The sequence below is a fragment of the Phytophthora sojae genome (assembly GCF_000149755.1).
Source record: "Phytophthora sojae unplaced genomic scaffold PHYSOscaffold_5, whole genome shotgun sequence".
NCBI lineage: Eukaryota > Oomycota > Peronosporomycetes > Peronosporales > Peronosporaceae > Phytophthora > Phytophthora sojae.
In genome coordinates this window covers 3,714,125-3,732,854 of record NW_009258119.1, presented here as the reverse complement: position 1 = coordinate 3,732,854, position 18,730 = coordinate 3,714,125, and the positions used below count along the sequence as shown (strand labels likewise).

General features: G+C 53.9%; 2 protein-coding genes and 1 pseudogene across 3 annotated transcripts; all 3 read left to right on the top strand.

Annotated features, from left to right (window-relative positions):
• Positions 1-2,259: 2,259 nt before the first annotated feature.
• Positions 2,260-3,816, top strand: PHYSODRAFT_507562 (hypothetical protein; the record flags this gene model as incomplete). Its single annotated transcript, XM_009530936.1, has 3 exons — positions 2,260-2,524; positions 2,604-2,849; positions 2,897-3,816. 3 exons carry the CDS (start codon positions 2,260-2,262, stop codon positions 3,814-3,816), a joined length of 1,431 nt encoding a protein of 476 aa, XP_009529231.1.
• A 2,933-nt stretch (positions 3,817-6,749) lies between these two features.
• On the top strand, positions 6,750-15,388 carry PHYSODRAFT_375036 (hypothetical protein; the record flags this gene model as incomplete). Its single annotated transcript, XM_009530935.1, has 2 exons — positions 6,750-6,799; positions 15,193-15,388. Coding segments are annotated over 2 exons (246 nt in total), but the record flags the coding sequence as incomplete, so codon positions are not given.
• Positions 7,731-7,802, top strand: PHYSODRAFT_t1156 (annotated as a pseudogene). The gene has a single exon. The product of its transcript is annotated as a tRNA-OTHER (tRNA).
• Positions 15,389-18,730: the final 3,342 nt, after the last annotated feature.

The window sequence follows — 18,730 nt, the reverse complement described above, 5'->3', positions numbered from 1 at the left end:
ACTTGGACAAGCGGAGCACACGTTCTCGAAATCACAAGCACAAAATAAGGCTTAGCAGAAAGCGTAATCCCGCTGTTTATTGTAGAACAAGTTCTCCACGTGGACCAGGGCCTAAGCAACATGAGCACAGCGAACGTACATGCTCCGCGGACAGGCTTCTAAAGGTCAGCGGTGCGTACTGCACATCAGAGTTCCAGCGGAATGGGGCCAATTCCAGCGGAATGGCCGATCCGCTGGCGCGTACTGCATGCAATTCTAGCGGAAATTCGAGCATATTCCAGCGGATTTCATCCGCCCGAATTCGGGCAGACAGCGGATTGATCCAGCGGATTGAACAGATGGCGCCTTTGCAAAGACATTTTTCGTTAGAGAGTGGGTGGACTCCATTCTCAACGCGTCTCTGTGGCTGCCCGGGGCATACCGCTTGCGGAGGCGATGGCAATGCCGAAGACAGCGAAGAGGGGTGTCGTGACACGGCGGCGGAGTTATCGAATGGAAGCTGTCGCCACTGTGGTAGGAAGGAAACCCGTCATCCAGGTCGACACTCTCACAGGGAGTTTGAGCCAAGTCCTACAGTAAACAGGGCACACGAGTTTGTCCCCTCTACAACTCAATATACGTTTGCTTCTGATGCACGCTCTGTTTACAATATTTGACAGTTTAAAATAGCAATCCGCTGGACAGCAAAATCGCGCACCACTTCTACAACACAAAACAGTGGATTGCTCGTTCCAGCGGGCGAGTCAGTTCCAGTGGATAGAGTCATCCGACGTTTTATCCTGGGCCAGCTTGCTGGTTTACCAGCCTCACAAACTTTAATTCGTCACGAATATATTCCCAGTTACAGGTAACGTTCAGGAAACATCGAAATCGCATTTATTGAGGCTTCAAAGACTTCTGAAGGAGCGAAATTTTTTTGGAAGTGTAAAAGTAAACAAGACTGCTGACTGGAATTTCATTTCGTACTAAATTACCTGCAGCGTTGCGTCAATTTACACTGAAAAATTGATTGAGATTTGCCGTCACGCTACAATTTTAATTGTACAATGTAGGCATTGAATTGTATTCTTGTGGTTTGTATAGGGGTCTGTATGGATCATTTAATTGGCTACCCACGCACATACAGTTATCAAGTCAACTGTCTTGTACAATACAATAAAATCTTTGCAGCCAATTTTCTAATTGTAATTGTTGACCCCAATTTTATCAATAGTTTTATTGCAATTTTTATTTACGCATATCTGTGTATGTGGCGAAGAGCTTAGCAAGAAAATAGGTCTGCGCCGCAGTGCTCCTTATAGCCCCACAGTGCCTCTTATAGCCCCACAGCGTGCCCGGTACACGCGCACATCTACCGACTTGGCCGCAGCAATATACTAACCAGCAACACACGAACCACAAAGTCCGTGACCCTGGGCCAAGGAGAAGGTAAAATTGCCTTTTTCCTACCCGTTGTTTCCTAGCACAAAATTCCCAAGCTGGAAAACTGGACAATGTGCAAATCTTGTTAGCCAGTCACATCGGTGGGGAATGCGTTAAAAAGGGCATAACCCCTTTGATCACAGTAATTACAGTCAAAATGTGTTGTTCAACCATGGTACCGCAAAAGTCTGATCGATTTGGCACCCTGAAAGATTTGGCACGGGTGACCTCGCCTGTATTAAGGGCTGACCAATCAGCGTGCATTTCTTTTCAACCGTGTTTTGTAACAATGTGGGTCACACTAATTATGTGCTTCCATAACTACTTCTGTGGCTGAGACCACAACAACAGGAGAAGAGCTCGCGGGGAAGCGCTTGGCGCAGGCCCAAAATATGAGGTTTCGACTTGCGCTCTCACAAACTCTCGTTCTTGTCAAGACCAGTCATACCGACTGGGATCGACGTACCACCCGCCAGGATGCAGAGACTGATGGGTTCGGTACGTCAAAGGGGGTGTTTGTGCCTGGGGCTTTCCTCCTCGTACCCACTGAGAGGTGCGTGATGTAGGTTTGGCTAAGAGACAATGAATCACTTCGGAATTTGCCTCACTCAACACACGTGTCTTCCTGTCTCCTCCCCTGCTCTTCACTACCTACAAGACTCTATTGACTTACAACTGCTGTTTGAAAACCTCGACATACACTACAGTTCACTCGTCGGTGTGTGTCTCGGAGCGCTTGAGCTGCTAGGTTATGAGCCCAAAGCTCAACACGGCAGAAGATAAGTAAACAACTACGGCAAAGAACAAGACTAAAGAGAGAGTGACGGAAGAGAGAGGATGGCGAACAACGGTGGCAACAACGTCCAAAACGTGCAGCCCCCGGCACCGGCCCTAGCGGTCACCAATCCAGTTCGTGGGAGCAGTAACCCCCCGCGTTTTGAAGGCACGTTTGAGCTTTTTCGTACCGAATTGGAGCTTTACCTGGGTGACCGCGAAGCCTGGGATGTGGTTACCGGAGCAGAGCAACGCCATGCTACCGACGCTGATTTGCAACGCCAGTTTGACCAACGGGACCGCGTGGCTCGGGCTACGATTCTTCGCGGTCTTCGCGGCACCCACAACGACGATGCAGCTAAGATTTGTGAGATGGCTACGGCTCACCATGTGGAATTCGCTGGTAGCGGATAAAACGCAGCACGAGTTTTCGTATGCTGTCTTACTTCGACGGCAACTGTACCAGAACACGCACACGGAAGGGCAGTCTATGGCTGACTATCTTGTTGGCATGACTCGCTTGCGTCAACAACTCCAGAGCATGAGCTCTGAGCACGCTATTTCGGATGAAGAAATGGCTCGCTTGTTGCTCATGGGGGTTTCGTTGACTCATCGAGAACTTGTTGAACAATTTGATTTGCCTACCCGCCAAGGTGACCCCCCACGCTGACTCAAGTGACCAACGCGCTGCGCTCACGAGATGAACGCGACCGGATGGAGCAACAAGTTGCGGCACGACACAATGGAGGCGCTGTCATGAATATGTTGGGGCAGACACGACAGCAGCAGGTTCAATTCAACGGCTGGCGCACCAGCACGAAGAAGCGGAAGTGTTTCCACTGCGGGAAGCCTGGCCATTTCAAGGGAGATTGCTGGCATCGCAAGACATCGTCGAAGAAGGCTCAACCAGGCCTGAAGGGAAACAAAGGAGGCGCCACCAAGGCGAAGCAAGTGATCAAGAAGGAGACTACCGGGAACGAGAAGTCGGGCGCGATTCAACACATGATGTGGCTAAACAGTGGCTTGTCGGACGCAACCACTCCAGGGCGCAATGACAGTAGCAGTGAGAGCAGCGACGATGATGGAAACATGTCGGTTCTCGGCATGGTGGCAAAGCAGAAACATTCGATCGATTCCAGCAAGTGGATGCTGGATTGCGGGAGCACGACCCACGTTTGTATCAACCGCGACCTGTTTTCCAGCAATAAGAAGTCCAAGGCTGTCTTCAAAGTTTGGACCGGGGCTGTTACTAAAGACGTGATGAGCAGTGCGGTTGCGGTCTTTACAGCTAACTCGCACGTCCGTGGGGAGAGCATACGACTGCAGCTGGAAGATGTCGAATATTCGCCTGGTGGATCTGTGAACCTTTTAAGTTTAGGACGAATGGAGAAATTAGGCTGGGTGCCTTCCTTCTCGAACCCGGGGGTGACTCCGCGCACATTTTGGCTAGCTCGCGGGCAAGAACGACTGGAATTCGTCGAAGAGGGTGATCATTATTGGCCGTACACTGTGGACCCTCCTATCGTTGGCGAAGCGGCGATAATGGCGGCGATCGACGCAGATGCCAGCCCTCTGATGCGATGGCATGAGCGTCTGGGGCATCTCAATGTATCCGCATGATGGACAAGGGCGTGGTCTCCGGCATGGACATTCCTGCACACTGGTTTAAGAAGAAGTTTGTGTGTCTGAGCTGTCTGTCTGCAAAGAAGAAGAGGATGTCATACAAGACCAGCGCTAGACACAAGCGGACCACGGTGAATTATGAGAGGCTCATGTCGGATGTTTGCGATATGGGCAAGTATTTGCCCGGTCTGACCGGCAACCGCTACTTCCAGTTGATTCAGGACGAAGGCTCTCGCTACGAATGGTGTTTTCCCCTCAAGTCCAAAGACGATGCCAACGGAAACACACTTCGTCTGATGTCTGAACGAATCGCGCAAGGCCATCGCATTAAAACGTTTTCCAGCGACCGTGGCGGTGAGTTCCTGAACACGGAGTTGAAGACCTTCCTTGCTCTCCATGGCATTCGACTCGTGCCAACCCATCCCTACACGCCTGAGGAAAACGCTTTGGTCGAAAAGCTCAACGGTGTGCTCGTAAACAAGGTGCGGGCGGCGATGCACGCGGCGAATCTACCTGACCAGCTATGGCCGGAGGTCTTGCAGTATATCGTGGACATTGACAACATGAGTGCCACCCGCGCTTTGAATAGCAGAACGCCATCGGAAAAGCTGCTGGGACAGAAACCTGATCTTCACAAGATTCGTGTCTGTGGATCTGTTGGTTTCATTCATGTGCCGAAGGAGAAGCGACGTACCAAGCTTAGCCCTAAGTCGGAGCCCGGACTGCTACTCGGATTCGCACGCCTGTCACCTGGATACAGGTTCCTGCACTTACGAACATGAGCAATCGTCGAGGCACATGACGTTATTTTTCGGGAGAATATCACAGCGAGCAAGAAGTATTTGAACGCGCTTCTGCATGACCAGCACAACCAGTACGAGCAGATCCCATTCGTGCCACTACCGGTTGAAAATGGGAAAACGTCAAAAGGTGTATGCGTTGGGAAAACGTTTGTCAATCGGTGTAGTGGTCGTGGGCGTCACGTCGCGTCATGTCTCATCATACACGTACTGACACACGTTTTGGTTGCCGCGGTATTTCGGCCGAGGTCGGGTCATACAGACCCAGGATCGAGCTTCCAAGCACAGTAACTTATTAACGACGCGCTCGTAGCGAACACGGTCAACTAATAATAGCATATAGAGCAACTGTACTCGACAACTTCGCTATTGTAGCTACAAGGAACTGCCAACGCAAACCGCAAGCGTATATAGCATGACTATACTAGGTAGGTTTTGCATCTGAATTTCGGAGGTGAAGGAGCTGTAGTGAGAGCCCCCAACCGGGGGAGAGAGTAGGTATTGTAGAACTGTGGCAACGCTGAGGCCTGGCTACAATGGATAACGACGTTCATTGTAGTCCCTCAGCCGTACAATTCGCTATCAAAGTCATGGACACCACGAACCAGGCTAGTTGCATCAGGTAGAAGCCTTCCTAACCCCGGGTTTTATGGATTTGGATCTAAGCCCACACACCAGTCACCGCATTCGTTGCTGATGCAGCTTTATCATGCACCTTTGTGCGCTTGGAACCACATACACATACTGTCATACCGACAACCTAGCATACATCTAATGACACAAGTTAACCGCTTTTGACAAAACGTTTCAAATTCATACACCTTTTGACGTTTTCCCGTTGAATATGTTGCCGAAGATGCTGTTCGTGAAGGTGCCAAACGCGAGATTGCGCGCAACCTTCCGAGTTCAGTGACTACAAGTCATGAAGGATTGGCAGCCGGTGAAGGCATGCCAGGTTCCGGGGGAGCGACATCGTCCAGCAGTGACGAGTCGGATGTGGAGGTGACCCACACTAACCGAGCGACTGGACATGGTGCGGTACCAGCACATGGGTCAGCTCGATCTCCCTCGTCAGGACGACGGCTGACACGTCGTCCACGTCGCGGTAATACGACTCCACCAGCGCCAACAAGGGCCCCTTCAACCCGGATTCGACGGCCAAATGTGAGGCTGAGTGACTCTCAGCTCATGGTTGGGGCGGAACCTGTCGTTAAAGAAGAAGCGCTGAGATCACCTCAAAGAGCGCAGTGGTTGCAGACTCTCAACGCAGAATTTGATGCTTTGATTCGGAACCAGACTTGGAAATTGGTGGAGAGACCGTCGTCGACACCAGGCAAGCTGGTCAAAGTGCTTACATCGCGATGGGTGGTCTCTCTGAAGCGAGATGAACATGGGAATATCATCCGATACAAAGCCCGGTTGGTGATCCACGATTTTAAGCAGCGCTATGGATTGGCGTATTGGGACACATACTCACCGGTTGTCTGGCTGATCACCATACTGTTGTTGCTGATGATCGCGCTGATTCTACTGCTAGAGACTCGTCATGTTGATTTTGACACGGCTTTCTTGAATAGCTGGATGCGCGGTGTTGTCATCTACATGGAACAGCCTGCCTATTTTGACGACGACACGGGCCGTGTGTGCCTATTGCAGAAAGGTCTTTACGGCCTCAAGCAAGCTGCGCGTCTCTGGTATCAAACCCTGCATGCGTTCCTCCTGAAACTCGGATTCAAACGCAGCACGTTCGATGTTGGACTTTACTACAAGCAGGTCAACGGACGGATTCTCCTGGTTGCAGTTTACGATGACGATATGCTGATCATCGGACAAACGAGCGACATCGACAAGCTGATTGCTGATCTCCAGGCAGAATTCTCTATTAAGGACCTGGGCCGTGTTCACCACTTCTTGGGCATGGAAGTTCACTATCAGCCTGGCGTCGTGCTGTGCCTTTCGCAAACGGCATATATTGACAAGTTGCTGAGGCGTTTTCAGATGACGGAGGCCCGAACAGTTCGCTCGCCGCAGATCATGAACGAGGAAGTATTGCCAATTGAAAAGGACCCGGCCAAGTTGAATGACCCATCGATCCCTTATCAAGCGTTGGTCGGTGCACTGCAGTATTTAGTGACGTGTACACGGCCGGATTTGGCAAATGCAGTCCGCAGCCTCAGCATGTAACGGGCCAGGTGTGTGTCCGTTACTAGCTTACACGTAGCGGTGAGGAAGCTTAGTTAAAACTCGGATTTAATGAGACCAAGCAGTCAGTCTTGGGTAAAATCAACTCTGTTTTATGTTAGGACCAGGGCGGCTACCCCTGGTCTCATGTGAGCCACTCAAATGCAGGTCAACGCCTGATTGGCTGAAATGGGGCTGGCTCCCCCAATTCAGCCAATGACGATGACCGTGAGTACACGCTAACCGTGTACTGACTTAACTACTTTATGTACTGTCAATCTACCTACTTATGTAACTGGGGCCCATTACATCACCCCCTCTCAAAGTTGCGCTTACGTTGCGTAAGCGCAAAAGACACATTTCCGAAAGAACACCCGAAGAACACCATGGACGACCGAGGCGGCGGAGGAACGGCGCTCGCGCTACCGAGCGACACAGGACGACGCAGGTGCAGCAAGTGTGCACACACCAAGACATCTCGTCGGCGCACACGCCGATGCAATGCGCAGTGCCCAAGTGGCTGCGGACATCCACGGACACCCGAAGGGACGGCGGACGTGGCAATGACGCAGCATGGGGAGCGACACCAACGCTTGACGACAAGCGCAACTGTGATGCGCACGGAGCGGAGACCCGGCGAGTGTCGAGACACAGGATGGCGATCAGCGTGGCGCGACTCTTCGAGACGACCCTTCGAAGTAACTCCCGACGAAGAGTCGCGTAATCGTCGACCCGAACCGACGTGGCAGCGAGACCAGCTTGGACACCTTCGACACCGGCGATCATTGGTGGTGCGGCGTAGTGGGCAAGCGCTCACCGAGCTGAGCTGTGACGTGTGGGTTCAATCCCCACGCGAATCCTTCTTGCCACTTGCCACGCGCAGTCGCTCCAAGCTTGACCAGGTCGCGAGCGTCGTCAAGGGGACTCGAAGCCCAGCTAGCGCAGGGGTCGAACGCTGCGCCACCAAGGCAGAGGTCACCGGTTCGAGTCCGGCGGTCGTCGTCGGATTTTCTTCTTAGTCTTCGCGGTGAACGCCACCGCGAGCTTCCGGTGGGGGTCCACTTCCATCATCATGCTCACTTAAGGCTTCAGCTTCCGCGGGGAGATCCGTGGTCTCTTCAGCAGCAGCGACCTTCGCCTCATAGTGACGAACAACATCGGGGGCATCCCGAAGAAGAGCTGCACGCGTCTCCCACGTGTCCTCGTCAGGTGGAAACCCAAGCCAGCGTACTCGGTAACGTCGCGCAGCCGGCACTGCGTGGCTGGCAAGACCACGCGGCCTCGTGCAGCAGGGGGATCTTCGTGTGCCACAAGCCGCTCGACAATCCAGCGAATCTCGCCCGCCGAGTCAACAATCGGTGGTGGCCCTTCACGGCGGTACGGCGCCGGATGGAGCGGGCGCGGAAGACATCGTGGCTGCTGTGAATCAGTCTTGGGACGCTCAGGCGGAAGCTGAGCGAGCGGACGCGCGTGTATGGCGTGCGGAGCAAGTGGCGACGCAGCTTCGACAGTCGAACCAGGAGTTGTTGACGCGCCTGCGGGGCTTGGAGAGGAGCGTCTATGGAACGGTGCAGACGGGAACTCGTCCGCGGGAGCGGGCGCCTGGCTCGGACGGATAGATGGCGCGCGAGGCACGTCGGGCGGGGCGACCGATGCATGTTCCACCGGGGGCTCCTGGTGGTCAGAGCTCGGGACCTCAGCAGGGTGGTAACGCTTGAGGCACCCGTCGTAAAACGTCGGGTGAAGACGCAGCGAGGTCGGGATGTCCAGCGTGTACGCGTCGCCGAAGGCCTTCAAGACCTTGAAGGGGCCAATGAAGCGTGGAGAGTGCTTGTTGGCGCCGAGGTTGGTCATGGCGGGGAGCGGATGCCTTCGGTAGACAGTAACACACGGTCACCCATGCGAAATGAATTTTTGTTTTTGCGCCCACGGTTGTCTGCATTTTCCTTCTGCTTGTCCACTGCAGCTTGCATTGCGTCCCGCACGAAACGTGTGATTGCCTGACGCTGATGCACAAACTCGGAGACCGCGGAGTGGTCTGCGGGACCCGCCAAGGACTTCGGTGCGTAGTTAGCGGGAATAGCCGGTTGCTGCTTTGTCGCTGGAGCGCCAGCGGGATCGATCAGAGTGCGCTCCGTCCAGTCTGCGAGCGGCGTCACCGCACTGCGCGGTGCAGCCAGGGCCTTCTTCACTTGGGATCGTGTCACTGCATTCGCGCTTGATTCGGTCACTGGTAAGCGTGGCGGCGCCGGTGATTCGACCGGCGACGACTCTGCCGGCGTCTTGGTCGGCGGTGAGTCTTCAGCGGCAGCTCCTCCCCCACCAAACGTAGAGACACGAGCCTCCGTGGGTTGGCCTACGGCAAGCATGGCGGGTACGCGCGGGTGGCGCGCGGAGTTCACGAAGAACGGAGTCATGCCCGTAGACGAGTGCTCGGCGTTGTTCAGAGCGAACTCGGTCAGGGGCAGGAAAGCGCTCCAGCTCGGGAACGACGTAGCGTAGCTGCGGAGCACGTCTTCGACGACGCGGTTGACGCGTTCGGTGTGTCCATCCGTCTCCGGGTGAGCCGCGGTGGACATCACCGGCTTCGTTTCAAGCAACTTGAACAGCTCCGTCCAAAACGCGGACGTGAACCTCAGATCCCGATCCGAGACGATGGAATCGGGCAGACCATGAAGGCGGAAGACGGCGTCGACGAAGTGGGCTGCGGACTCTTCCGCAGTAACCGTGGCAGCCACGGGAACGAGATGCACCATCTTGCTGAACCTGTCGACGAAAACGAGGACTCCCGTGCGCCCGTTTGAGTCGGGTGGAAGACCGAAGACGAAGTCCATCGAGACGGAGCGCCAGGCTTCCGTGGGGACCGGAAGGGGACGCATCGGAGCCTTCGATAACGGCGGGGGCTTTACTCGCTGGCAGATCTCGCAAGTGCGCACCCACTTGCGCACCCACTTGTACAAGTGGGGCCAGAAGAAGTCTCGCGCCACCGCCGCGAAGGTCTTCGTCATTCGGCACCACCACTCTCGGGGCATCGAATCGGTCGATGGTGTACGTCAGCAGGGAGCCATCAAGCCAATATCGCTCGACGTGGCTGCGGGTCGAGCGTGACAGAGCCTTCAATGTCGCTTCGCTTGGAGAGCGGAGGTGGGCCAGGATACTGGCGTACCGCGCGTCACGCTCGTACGCTGCGGCGATCTCGTCCCGAAGCGGCATCTTGGGGACGACGCTCGTCAGGTTCAACCCCGACGTCACACACGTCGCACACGCGTCTTCATCACCTTCGTCAGCTGCCTGGCGCTCGAGGCCTTCGCGTGGGTCGTAGTCTGGACGCCGAGACAGCGCGTCGGCGAGAATATTGTTCTTGCCAGGCTTGTAGTGCACCACGAAGTTGTACTCGGAGAAGAAAGACAGCCAGCGGGCCATGCGCTGGGACAAATGCGGGGATTTCATCGCAGTCCGCAGCGATGCATGGTCGGTGTAGACCGCAAACGTCTGCTCTCCGAGCAGGTAGACCCTGAACTTGACCAATGCGTAGCGCATGGCGAGGAGCTCCTTGTCGTGCTCTGGGTAGTTCCTCTCCGCCGGCTTGAGCTGGCGGGACTGGTAGCTCATCACCCGCTCACGACCCTCGTCGTCGAACTGCATCAGGGCACACCCGATGGCAAAGTCGCTCGCGTCGCAGACGACGTCGAATGACTTCGCATCGTCCGCGAGCATCAAAACAGGGGCGGATGACAGACTCCTCTTCACCGAGTCAAATGCGGCTTGGTGCTCTTCTCGCCACGACCACGTGGTGTCCTTCTTCAGCAGCGACGACAGTGGCTGGATTAACTTCGCGTAGTCCTTGGTGTACTTGTGCAAGTAGTTCGCCATGCCCAGCCACTGACGAAGCTCCGTGGGACGTGGGGGGTCGGCCAAGAGCAGATTGACTCAACCTTCTCAGGGTCGGCGCGGACTCCGTCCTTGCTCACGTAGCAGCCCAACACCGGGATCTCCGGTGCACAGAACACGCACTTCTTCAAGTTGGCGTAGAGATTGTTCTTCCTCATCACCTGGAAGACTTGCCGCAGGTGCTTCAGGTGGACTTCGACAGCACTGAGGTCACCTTCGGCGCGACTGTGCACGAAGATATCATCGAAGTAGCTAGGTGCGAAGTCACGGAGCGGGCGCAGCACATGGGAGACCAAGCGGTTAAACGTGGCCGGCGCGTTCTTCAGACCTTGGGGCATCACCAGCCACTCCCAGAGCATGCCGCTCGGAGTGCTTACCGCTGTGAGAGGTATGTCACACTCTCGCATGAGTATCTGGTAGAACCCATCGGTCAGATCGATGGCGCTGTAGATCACGCTTCCCGCCATAGAGTCCAGCACCATGTCCTTGCGCGGGATTGGCGTCTGCGCGGGTATGGCGCCACCCGCCCGTTGCCTTCTTGACGCAAAAGGTCGGGTTGGAGTGTGGCGAGATGCTTTCGCGCACGTGACCTGCCCGGCGGCGGCTCTCGAAGAAGTCGTTGATGGCCTTCACTTGGTCACGTGGAAGTGGCCACTGCCGCGTCACGCAGTACTTTGTCCCAGGCGCGAGGTCAATGTCGGCGCACGCCTCGGTCCGCCGGGAGCTCAGCGGGGATCTTGTCGGGGAAGATGTCCGCGTACTCGCGGGCAGTTTCGTACACGGGGTTACCGGACTCACGTAGAGCTTCCCAGGATTGCGCCGCGAAGCGCTCCTCGCGCGCTGACTTGGGCTCGGCGTGCTTGGGCCTCGACGGCGCATCCTCGACCTTGACCGCGTGCAGCGTATCCACCGGGACCGCCTCGTGATCATACACACTTGCTCGATCTCGCCTGCCTTCAGGTCTCGCAGGAGGTTCTTCCAGGAGAGTCCTGGGAGACGCGTGATTGTGTTGGCATCGCGAGGCGGACTCGCGACTTCGATGACGCGCGATCGTCGTGGAGCGCCCTCCACGTACTCGAGAGCGCACACCGACTCCTTCGGTGGGTTCTCAGTCGCGGACGGTTCTCGACGGGTCTTCAGGCGGCGTCGCTTGGACTTCTTCTTTCGCTTCGAGCGGGTGCTCGAAGAAGGCGCATCGCTCTCGCTCGACGATGATTCACCCCCCTCTAGGTGTTAGAGGCCACGCTCGATCACACCGGCGGTACGCGGCTGCATCACGCTCTCAGCCGCAACATCGCTGTGCGGGAGCGACTCATGCTGGACCGCCTGTTCAACTTGTGACGGGAACCCACGCTCGACCGCCGTCTGATTGTGCGACGGGAACCCACGCTCGACTTGTTCTCATTGTGTGGGAGCGCACCTCGCTCGACCACGCGTCCGTCATCGCGACCACGCGATGTCATCCGGACATCCTCATCATTCAACAGCACGGCACAGGCCATGCAGAGAGGGCCATCGCTCGCTCTGTGCACAACTTGCGTCGTGGCTGTCTTGTCCACGACGGTAACGTGAGGTCAGTCTCTTGGAGCCACCAAGAGGTGCGTGAACACTTCACGTACGTCGAAGCCGCGTCGACGCTTGACCGACCGAGCCAGCCAGTCAATCTCTGGCTGATACCGTGCAAGCCACGGGATACCCAGAATGCAGTCGAATGCGTAATTCATCTCAATCACCAGGAAGTCATCGTTGCTGCGGAAGCCGTCGAACGTGTACGGCAGCGACACCTCGCGTCGGGCGATGCGATGGGCCTTGCCATCCGCAAGCTTGACCTCCACCTCGCCCGGACCCTTCCGGACGCGAACGCTCGCAGGGAGCACCGACAGATACGACGCGCGGAAGAAGTTGTTCGTGGCTCCTGAGTCAAGGAGTGCGCGCAGTGGACGTCGGGCGCCGGCGACATGGAGGCTGACGATGATCAGCCTCGAGTCGCCACTCGTAGTGGTGGCATTAAACGTGCATAGAGCACGGGAGGGCTAGAAGGCCGGGTTGCCACCGGAGGACCCGGACCTTCGTTCCAACCAGTAGGGGGCCCCGCACCTACTGGCCCCGGCCGGTTTTTGGTTGAGCGGCCGGGCTAGCGTCGACATCGACGTGCGCGAGAACCGGAGCTGGCGCGCGGCACTCTGCTGCGCGATGTCCAATCTTCCGGCAGCGGAAGCAGGTCAGAGGACGAGCGCTCCGACCTCCTCCCCCACCATAAGCCGAGCGCCGTCGATCACCCGACGCCTCAATTGCGTCGATCTCCATGGGCTCGGGCGCGGACACCCGAGAAACGTCCGGCATAGCGCGCGCGTACGATTCCGCCACCACGTAGTCCTCGCGGAGCGCGAGAGCAAATGCCTCCTCGAGCGAGGAGGGTTCGGCTTGCGTGAGACAGTACCGTGTCATGCCTTCGCGCATCCCAAACACAAAGACATGCACCTGAGATGCCATGTCAATGGGGTGGGTGACAATGCACGACGCAAGGTGTCGTGTCTTCTGGGCATAGTCGCGCATGGACATCTTGCCTTGCTTGAGAGCGGAGAACTCTCCGCGAACGCGCGACTCGTCTTGGGGCGGCTCGAACGCGAGCCGGAGATCACTCTGGAGCGACTCCAGAGTAGGGGACGCGTTCTGGTCGACGACGAGCTTGCCGAGGACCCACTCCTTGGCCTTCCCGGACAACCGGGAGGGTAGGAAGTTGACCTTGGCCGCCGACGCTTCGATAATGCGCGAGGCGATAGCGATGTCGATCTCACGGAACCAGCGGTTCAGTGGAAGCCGATCGTCGCCCACGCCAGAGTAGGTGGACGTCTCCAGTTTGACGACATCGTTCCTGGAGGAGCGCGAGGGAGTTGTGACCCGCCGATTCGCGTCGGCGAGCTCGCGTTCCATGGATTCTTGGGCAGCTTGGCGCTGTTGTTCCGGCATCGCTGAGCTCAGCAGCGAAGTGACAACAGCCTCTCCGGACATCGCCGCGAGGCGATGGAGAGCTTCCCACTCAATGCGCGTGAGATGGGGGAAGGCACCGTGCTCCAGGGTTGCCCATGAAGGTCCGGACGTCAGGACTTGGCTCATCTTGGTTTTGGTCGTTGGAAGGACTACAAAGTGCTACCAGGTGTAACGGGCCAGGTGTGTGTCCGTTACTACAGTACCTTAAGTAATTAGTCTGGCCCAGACTAAATCTGAATACCAGATTTTTCATCGCTCACAATTTTTAGTCTGGCCGCAACAGTGACGGACTAATTATGAATAACTAAAAATGTCCGTTTTCCAGTATGAAAACCATTATTTTTGTGAAATGATGTGTTTATACGTATTTGTTTTAGTATTTTTATAGTGTAGCTATATATATATATTATCGTGGCTTTGAAGAGAAATCAAGACTAAATCGTCGCAGATGGTGCTTCTCTAATGGTTAGAGAAGGCTGATACATGGGTTGGATACCCAGGTATCTACTTCTCTGTCCCACGAAAGTATGGGTAGTTAGGTTTTTTGTGTACCACACAACGATATCATTGGTCATTTGACGTGGCTAGGGCAAAATTTGACTTTTGTCCAATGATAGCACACATGATTAGACAAAGCTCATTAATTTTATAGCGAGATATCTCGCTTATCAGGCTTTTCCACAAGCTGTAATTGGTCCACCAAGTTAACATTGGCAATAGGAACTCATCCTGAAATTGCGATGAATTATTGCAAATTTTTTATAGAATTATGAAACAAACATACGAAGGACTAAAATTGCTGGCAGATAAAGCGTTGTTCCTCCTTCAGTTCTCACAGATAATAGGCAGCAAAAATTTGGCGTTAGCGCCTGCCTCTAAGCTTCATGATAAGGCCTCACATGGCCAAAATTCTTAAGTAGAAGCAAAGATAGAGCACAATTTCGAAATCATCATACTTTCGTGAGACAGAGAAGTATTATATCTTGCAGATATTGTACGAGATCTAGTAAATTGGCTGCTGTCAAAGGAGTTTTTCAGCAAGCGGTGCCTTAAAGTAGGTGGGGGTGGACTAGAATCGTGGTCACCACGTCAGACTAATTATGAACATTTTTAGCCAGACTAATAATGAAGACGTCAATTTTTGCTCGACACGAATTAGTCTGGCCCAGACTAATTTTGAAGCCAGACTAATTTTGAGCCCAGACTAATTACTGTAGGCACTGTAGCTTACACGTAGCGGTGAGGAAGCTTAGTTAAAACTCGGATTTAATGAGACCAAGCAGTCAGTCTTGGGTAAAATCAACTCTGTTTTATGTTAGGACCAGGGCGGCTACCCCTGGTCTCATGTGAGCCACTCAAATGCAGGTCAACGCCTGATTGGCTGAAATGGGGCTGGCTCCCCCAATTCAGCCAATGACGATGACCGTGAGTACACGCTAACCGTGTACTGACTTAACTACTTTATGTACTGTCAATCTACCTACTTATGTAACTGGGACCCATTACACAGCAGATACTCCAGTAGCTACTCGAAAGAGAACTATGCCGCGGCTAAACGCGTCCTGCAGTATCTGAAGGCCACACGAACATTCGGACTGGTTTATCGCCTCCGTGATGCTGCACCACGCAGAGAATTGCAGCTGCAGGCATTCAGCGATGCTGATCACGCTAACAGCCCAGAAACTTCAAGGTCGGTGACTAGGTATGTCCTTCAGCTCAACGGCTTCAGTGTTGGATTCCGCAGCAAGATGCAGAGAAGTGTTACTGATGACACATGCAAGTCCGAGCTCGTTGCTGCCAGTATGTGTGTCGAAGATTTGCTGTGGGCGCGAAAACTGCTGATATTACTCAAGTTCGACCTCGACATTACGAGACTCCTAATGGATAACCAGAGCACTATCAAGGTGTGCTCGGACGCTGGCAATTTTGACGGCGTGAAACGCTACGCGAAAAAGAGCAGAAAGCTGGCGGAGCTCGTCGAAAGAAAGAAGCTGGTGATTGACTACACTTCAACATCCGATAACATAGCAGACATGTTTACCAAGGCGCAACAATTTGAGAAACTACGGGGGCTACTTGGTGTTGAAGACGTCGGCACAGCAGTCGCCGATAACCTTGCGGGCGGCGACGACGACATGAAGCCTGACACGGAAACGTAAGTTCCGGGGGAGTATGAGCCGAAGGCTCTGAACTCACGTTCCTGTCAGGTTACAAATTTGGACAAGGAGACGAGAGTTACGGGGGAGTATGAGGTTTCGACTTGCGCTCTCACAAACTCTCGTTCTTGTCAAGACCAGTCATACCGACTGGGATCGACGTACCACCCGCCAGGATGCAGAGACTGATGGGTTCGGTACGTCAAAGGGGGTGTTTGTGCCTGGGGCTTTCCTCCTCGTACCCACTGAGAGGTGCGTGATGTAGGTTGGGTGCAGGTTGGCTAAGAGACAATGAATCACTTCGGAATTTGCCTCACTCAACACACGTGCCTTCCTGTCTCCTCCCCTGCTCTTCACTACCTACAAGACTCTATTGACTTACAACTGCTGTTTGAAAACCTCGACATACACTACAGTTCACTCGTCGGTGTGTGTCTCGAACCGCGCTAGAGCTGCTAAAAAGAAAAGAACGGACAGGTCTCCGCAAACGAACTTGCATATTCACAGCTGGGGTAGTCTCTAGAGCGTGCATCGAGCGCTGAAAAATGCCGTACCGGTGTTGCCAAGCTTGCTGAGGTGGTGCTGGCGCAAATAGAGCGCTGCAAAGCGGCTTTGAAGGCTACTTTTAAACGGCGACATGACGCCCACGCCATTGACGTCGTCAAGGGGTGGACCACTGAGGTACAGCCGGAACGTAGACAGTTTAGACCTCTCTTCACGCCGCTCGCCTTTGATCCAGCCTCGGAGTTCTTCCTCTACACATGATGAGGAGGAGATGCGACCACTACCACCAACAGTCAGCTTCTTAGCACGTTTGTTTACTTCGACAGCTATCTTCACGGTATCATACTTTTCGACCAGTACTGCAGTGGAGAGCGAGAAAATTCGCAACTCGTGGGAAATGCCACCTTAGATGCACCAAACGAAGTAAAATCCTCCACTGTCTTGATCTTGAATTCGATGGTATGGGCTAGCTTGATGCGGTGCGGAGGCATTTTGCCAATGGTACCAGAATCTCCCGCCAAACGACTCTACCCTGTTTTGAAATGCACTCACGTCCAACCACCCCAATACGTCAATTCGATTGGCCAATCAGTGAGCACCTTCAATTTCTAAATTTTTTTGGCACCTTTCAAAACTGCTTTAGGGAGGGGTGCCAAATCTATCAGAGTTTTTGCGGTATTGTGGTACAGTATTACATGTACAGACAATCCTCTTTGGAGTGATATCCAGAATAGGGATACCCTCTGGTTAGCACTAATGGAGGCTCTCCCGATGACCTACGACATACAAATTTAAGTCAAAACATCCTCCAACCTCCGGATAGTGCTTAGGCCTAGTTCTAATCGCGTGCCATCCGTGCCATGCCATGCCATGTCATTTTTCATTGGCCGAGAGCTCCTCGGGTTTAGGTCACTGGTGCCATGAAAGTGCCATGCATGGCACGCTTTGGTGCCATGGCAATTGGTCGTGCCATGTGCCATAATGGGGAAATTGCTCGCGACGGGCGTCAGACTTCACTCTGCTGGTATATACTAGTTCATACACCTATTAGAAACCCATGTAACCCACTTTTGGCCGACGGGGTGCTAAAGTGTGCTTGTATATCACCAGTTCATCTTGCCATGGCGCAGGCCATTTCATTCGGAAACGGATTGCCATGCAAAATCGGTACCTAGCCCTATGGCATGGCATGGCACCATAGCGCGCGGTTAGAACTAGGCCTTAGTGATACGAGATTGGGTTTATCACTATCAAGAGACCGTTAACTATGATAATGCCCAATTCGTAAGCATGTCCGGAAGTTTAACCACAACATGGGTCGCTTGCGACCTTGAATGGACTTGGATTCTCCTAGTTCGCGGACATATTATTTTAATAAACTTCAAAGTTTTGCATGATGTGATTCTGGGACGTGCATTTATCGTTTTGGCCTGGGCGCTAGACTAGATTTCGCGTTGTAGCTACCTGTGCAGTCCTCCCAGTTCCATCTGAATAGTGCGCAGTGTCTCACCACCCTCACACCATAGTATTTGGGGCAAAGCCCCCCTATAATGAAACACACACTATACTTCTTACGCTGATTTACTACACCTTACACCTTTTTACAGCCATAAATAGGCACATAGAAAACGGATTAGGGGATACCATTATTATTCCCCGTCCGGAGGCGATTCGAGCGAAAACAACCTCTTTTTACGAACATAATGGTCAACTGACGGCCCTTTACAACAGTAAACCGTGAAAGATACATTTCATCAGCGATCTAACAATCATTAAAATGAGGGCAAATTTTTATGTAACCCAGGTGTCGACCCTTCGTATGACGCACCATGTGATTGCATGCATTATTGGGCTGTTAGGTAGGCTTTGTGGTCGATGATCGATGATAGGCACCCGGCTCTCCACATACGCATACCCTGATTTGCTGGGACGGCAAGTCTGATTTAATGAATTACGCCGTCAAATCAGACCAACCAGAATGGGCATGCCGTAAGAAGTCTGTAAAAACTCTTTGGTTACACTATTCTGACGTACTGATGCAGCCATTTGAGTTTAGTTAATATGTACGACCTCGTCTAGGACCCATTTCAATGCATTGGCAACTACACCGCAGATGAACAGGGTAAAAGTGTTACTGCCGCGGTAGCGGCCTACCAACGGAGGCAAGCGGTTGCGAGGTAGCGTAGCCACAGCAAACCCGCGCGGGGTGCCCGCGAAGCAGGGTCGCGCGGTATTTGCGGAGGCGGGCCCAGCGCCGAGCATTCCTGCGAGCCGAGGCCTGTACTTGACAACTCACACGCAACAGTGACGGCAGCCTGCCTGTCCTCGCCGAAGATCGTTAGCAGCCACTGCCTCATGGGTTCATTGGGTTCACTCGTAGTCGCTAGC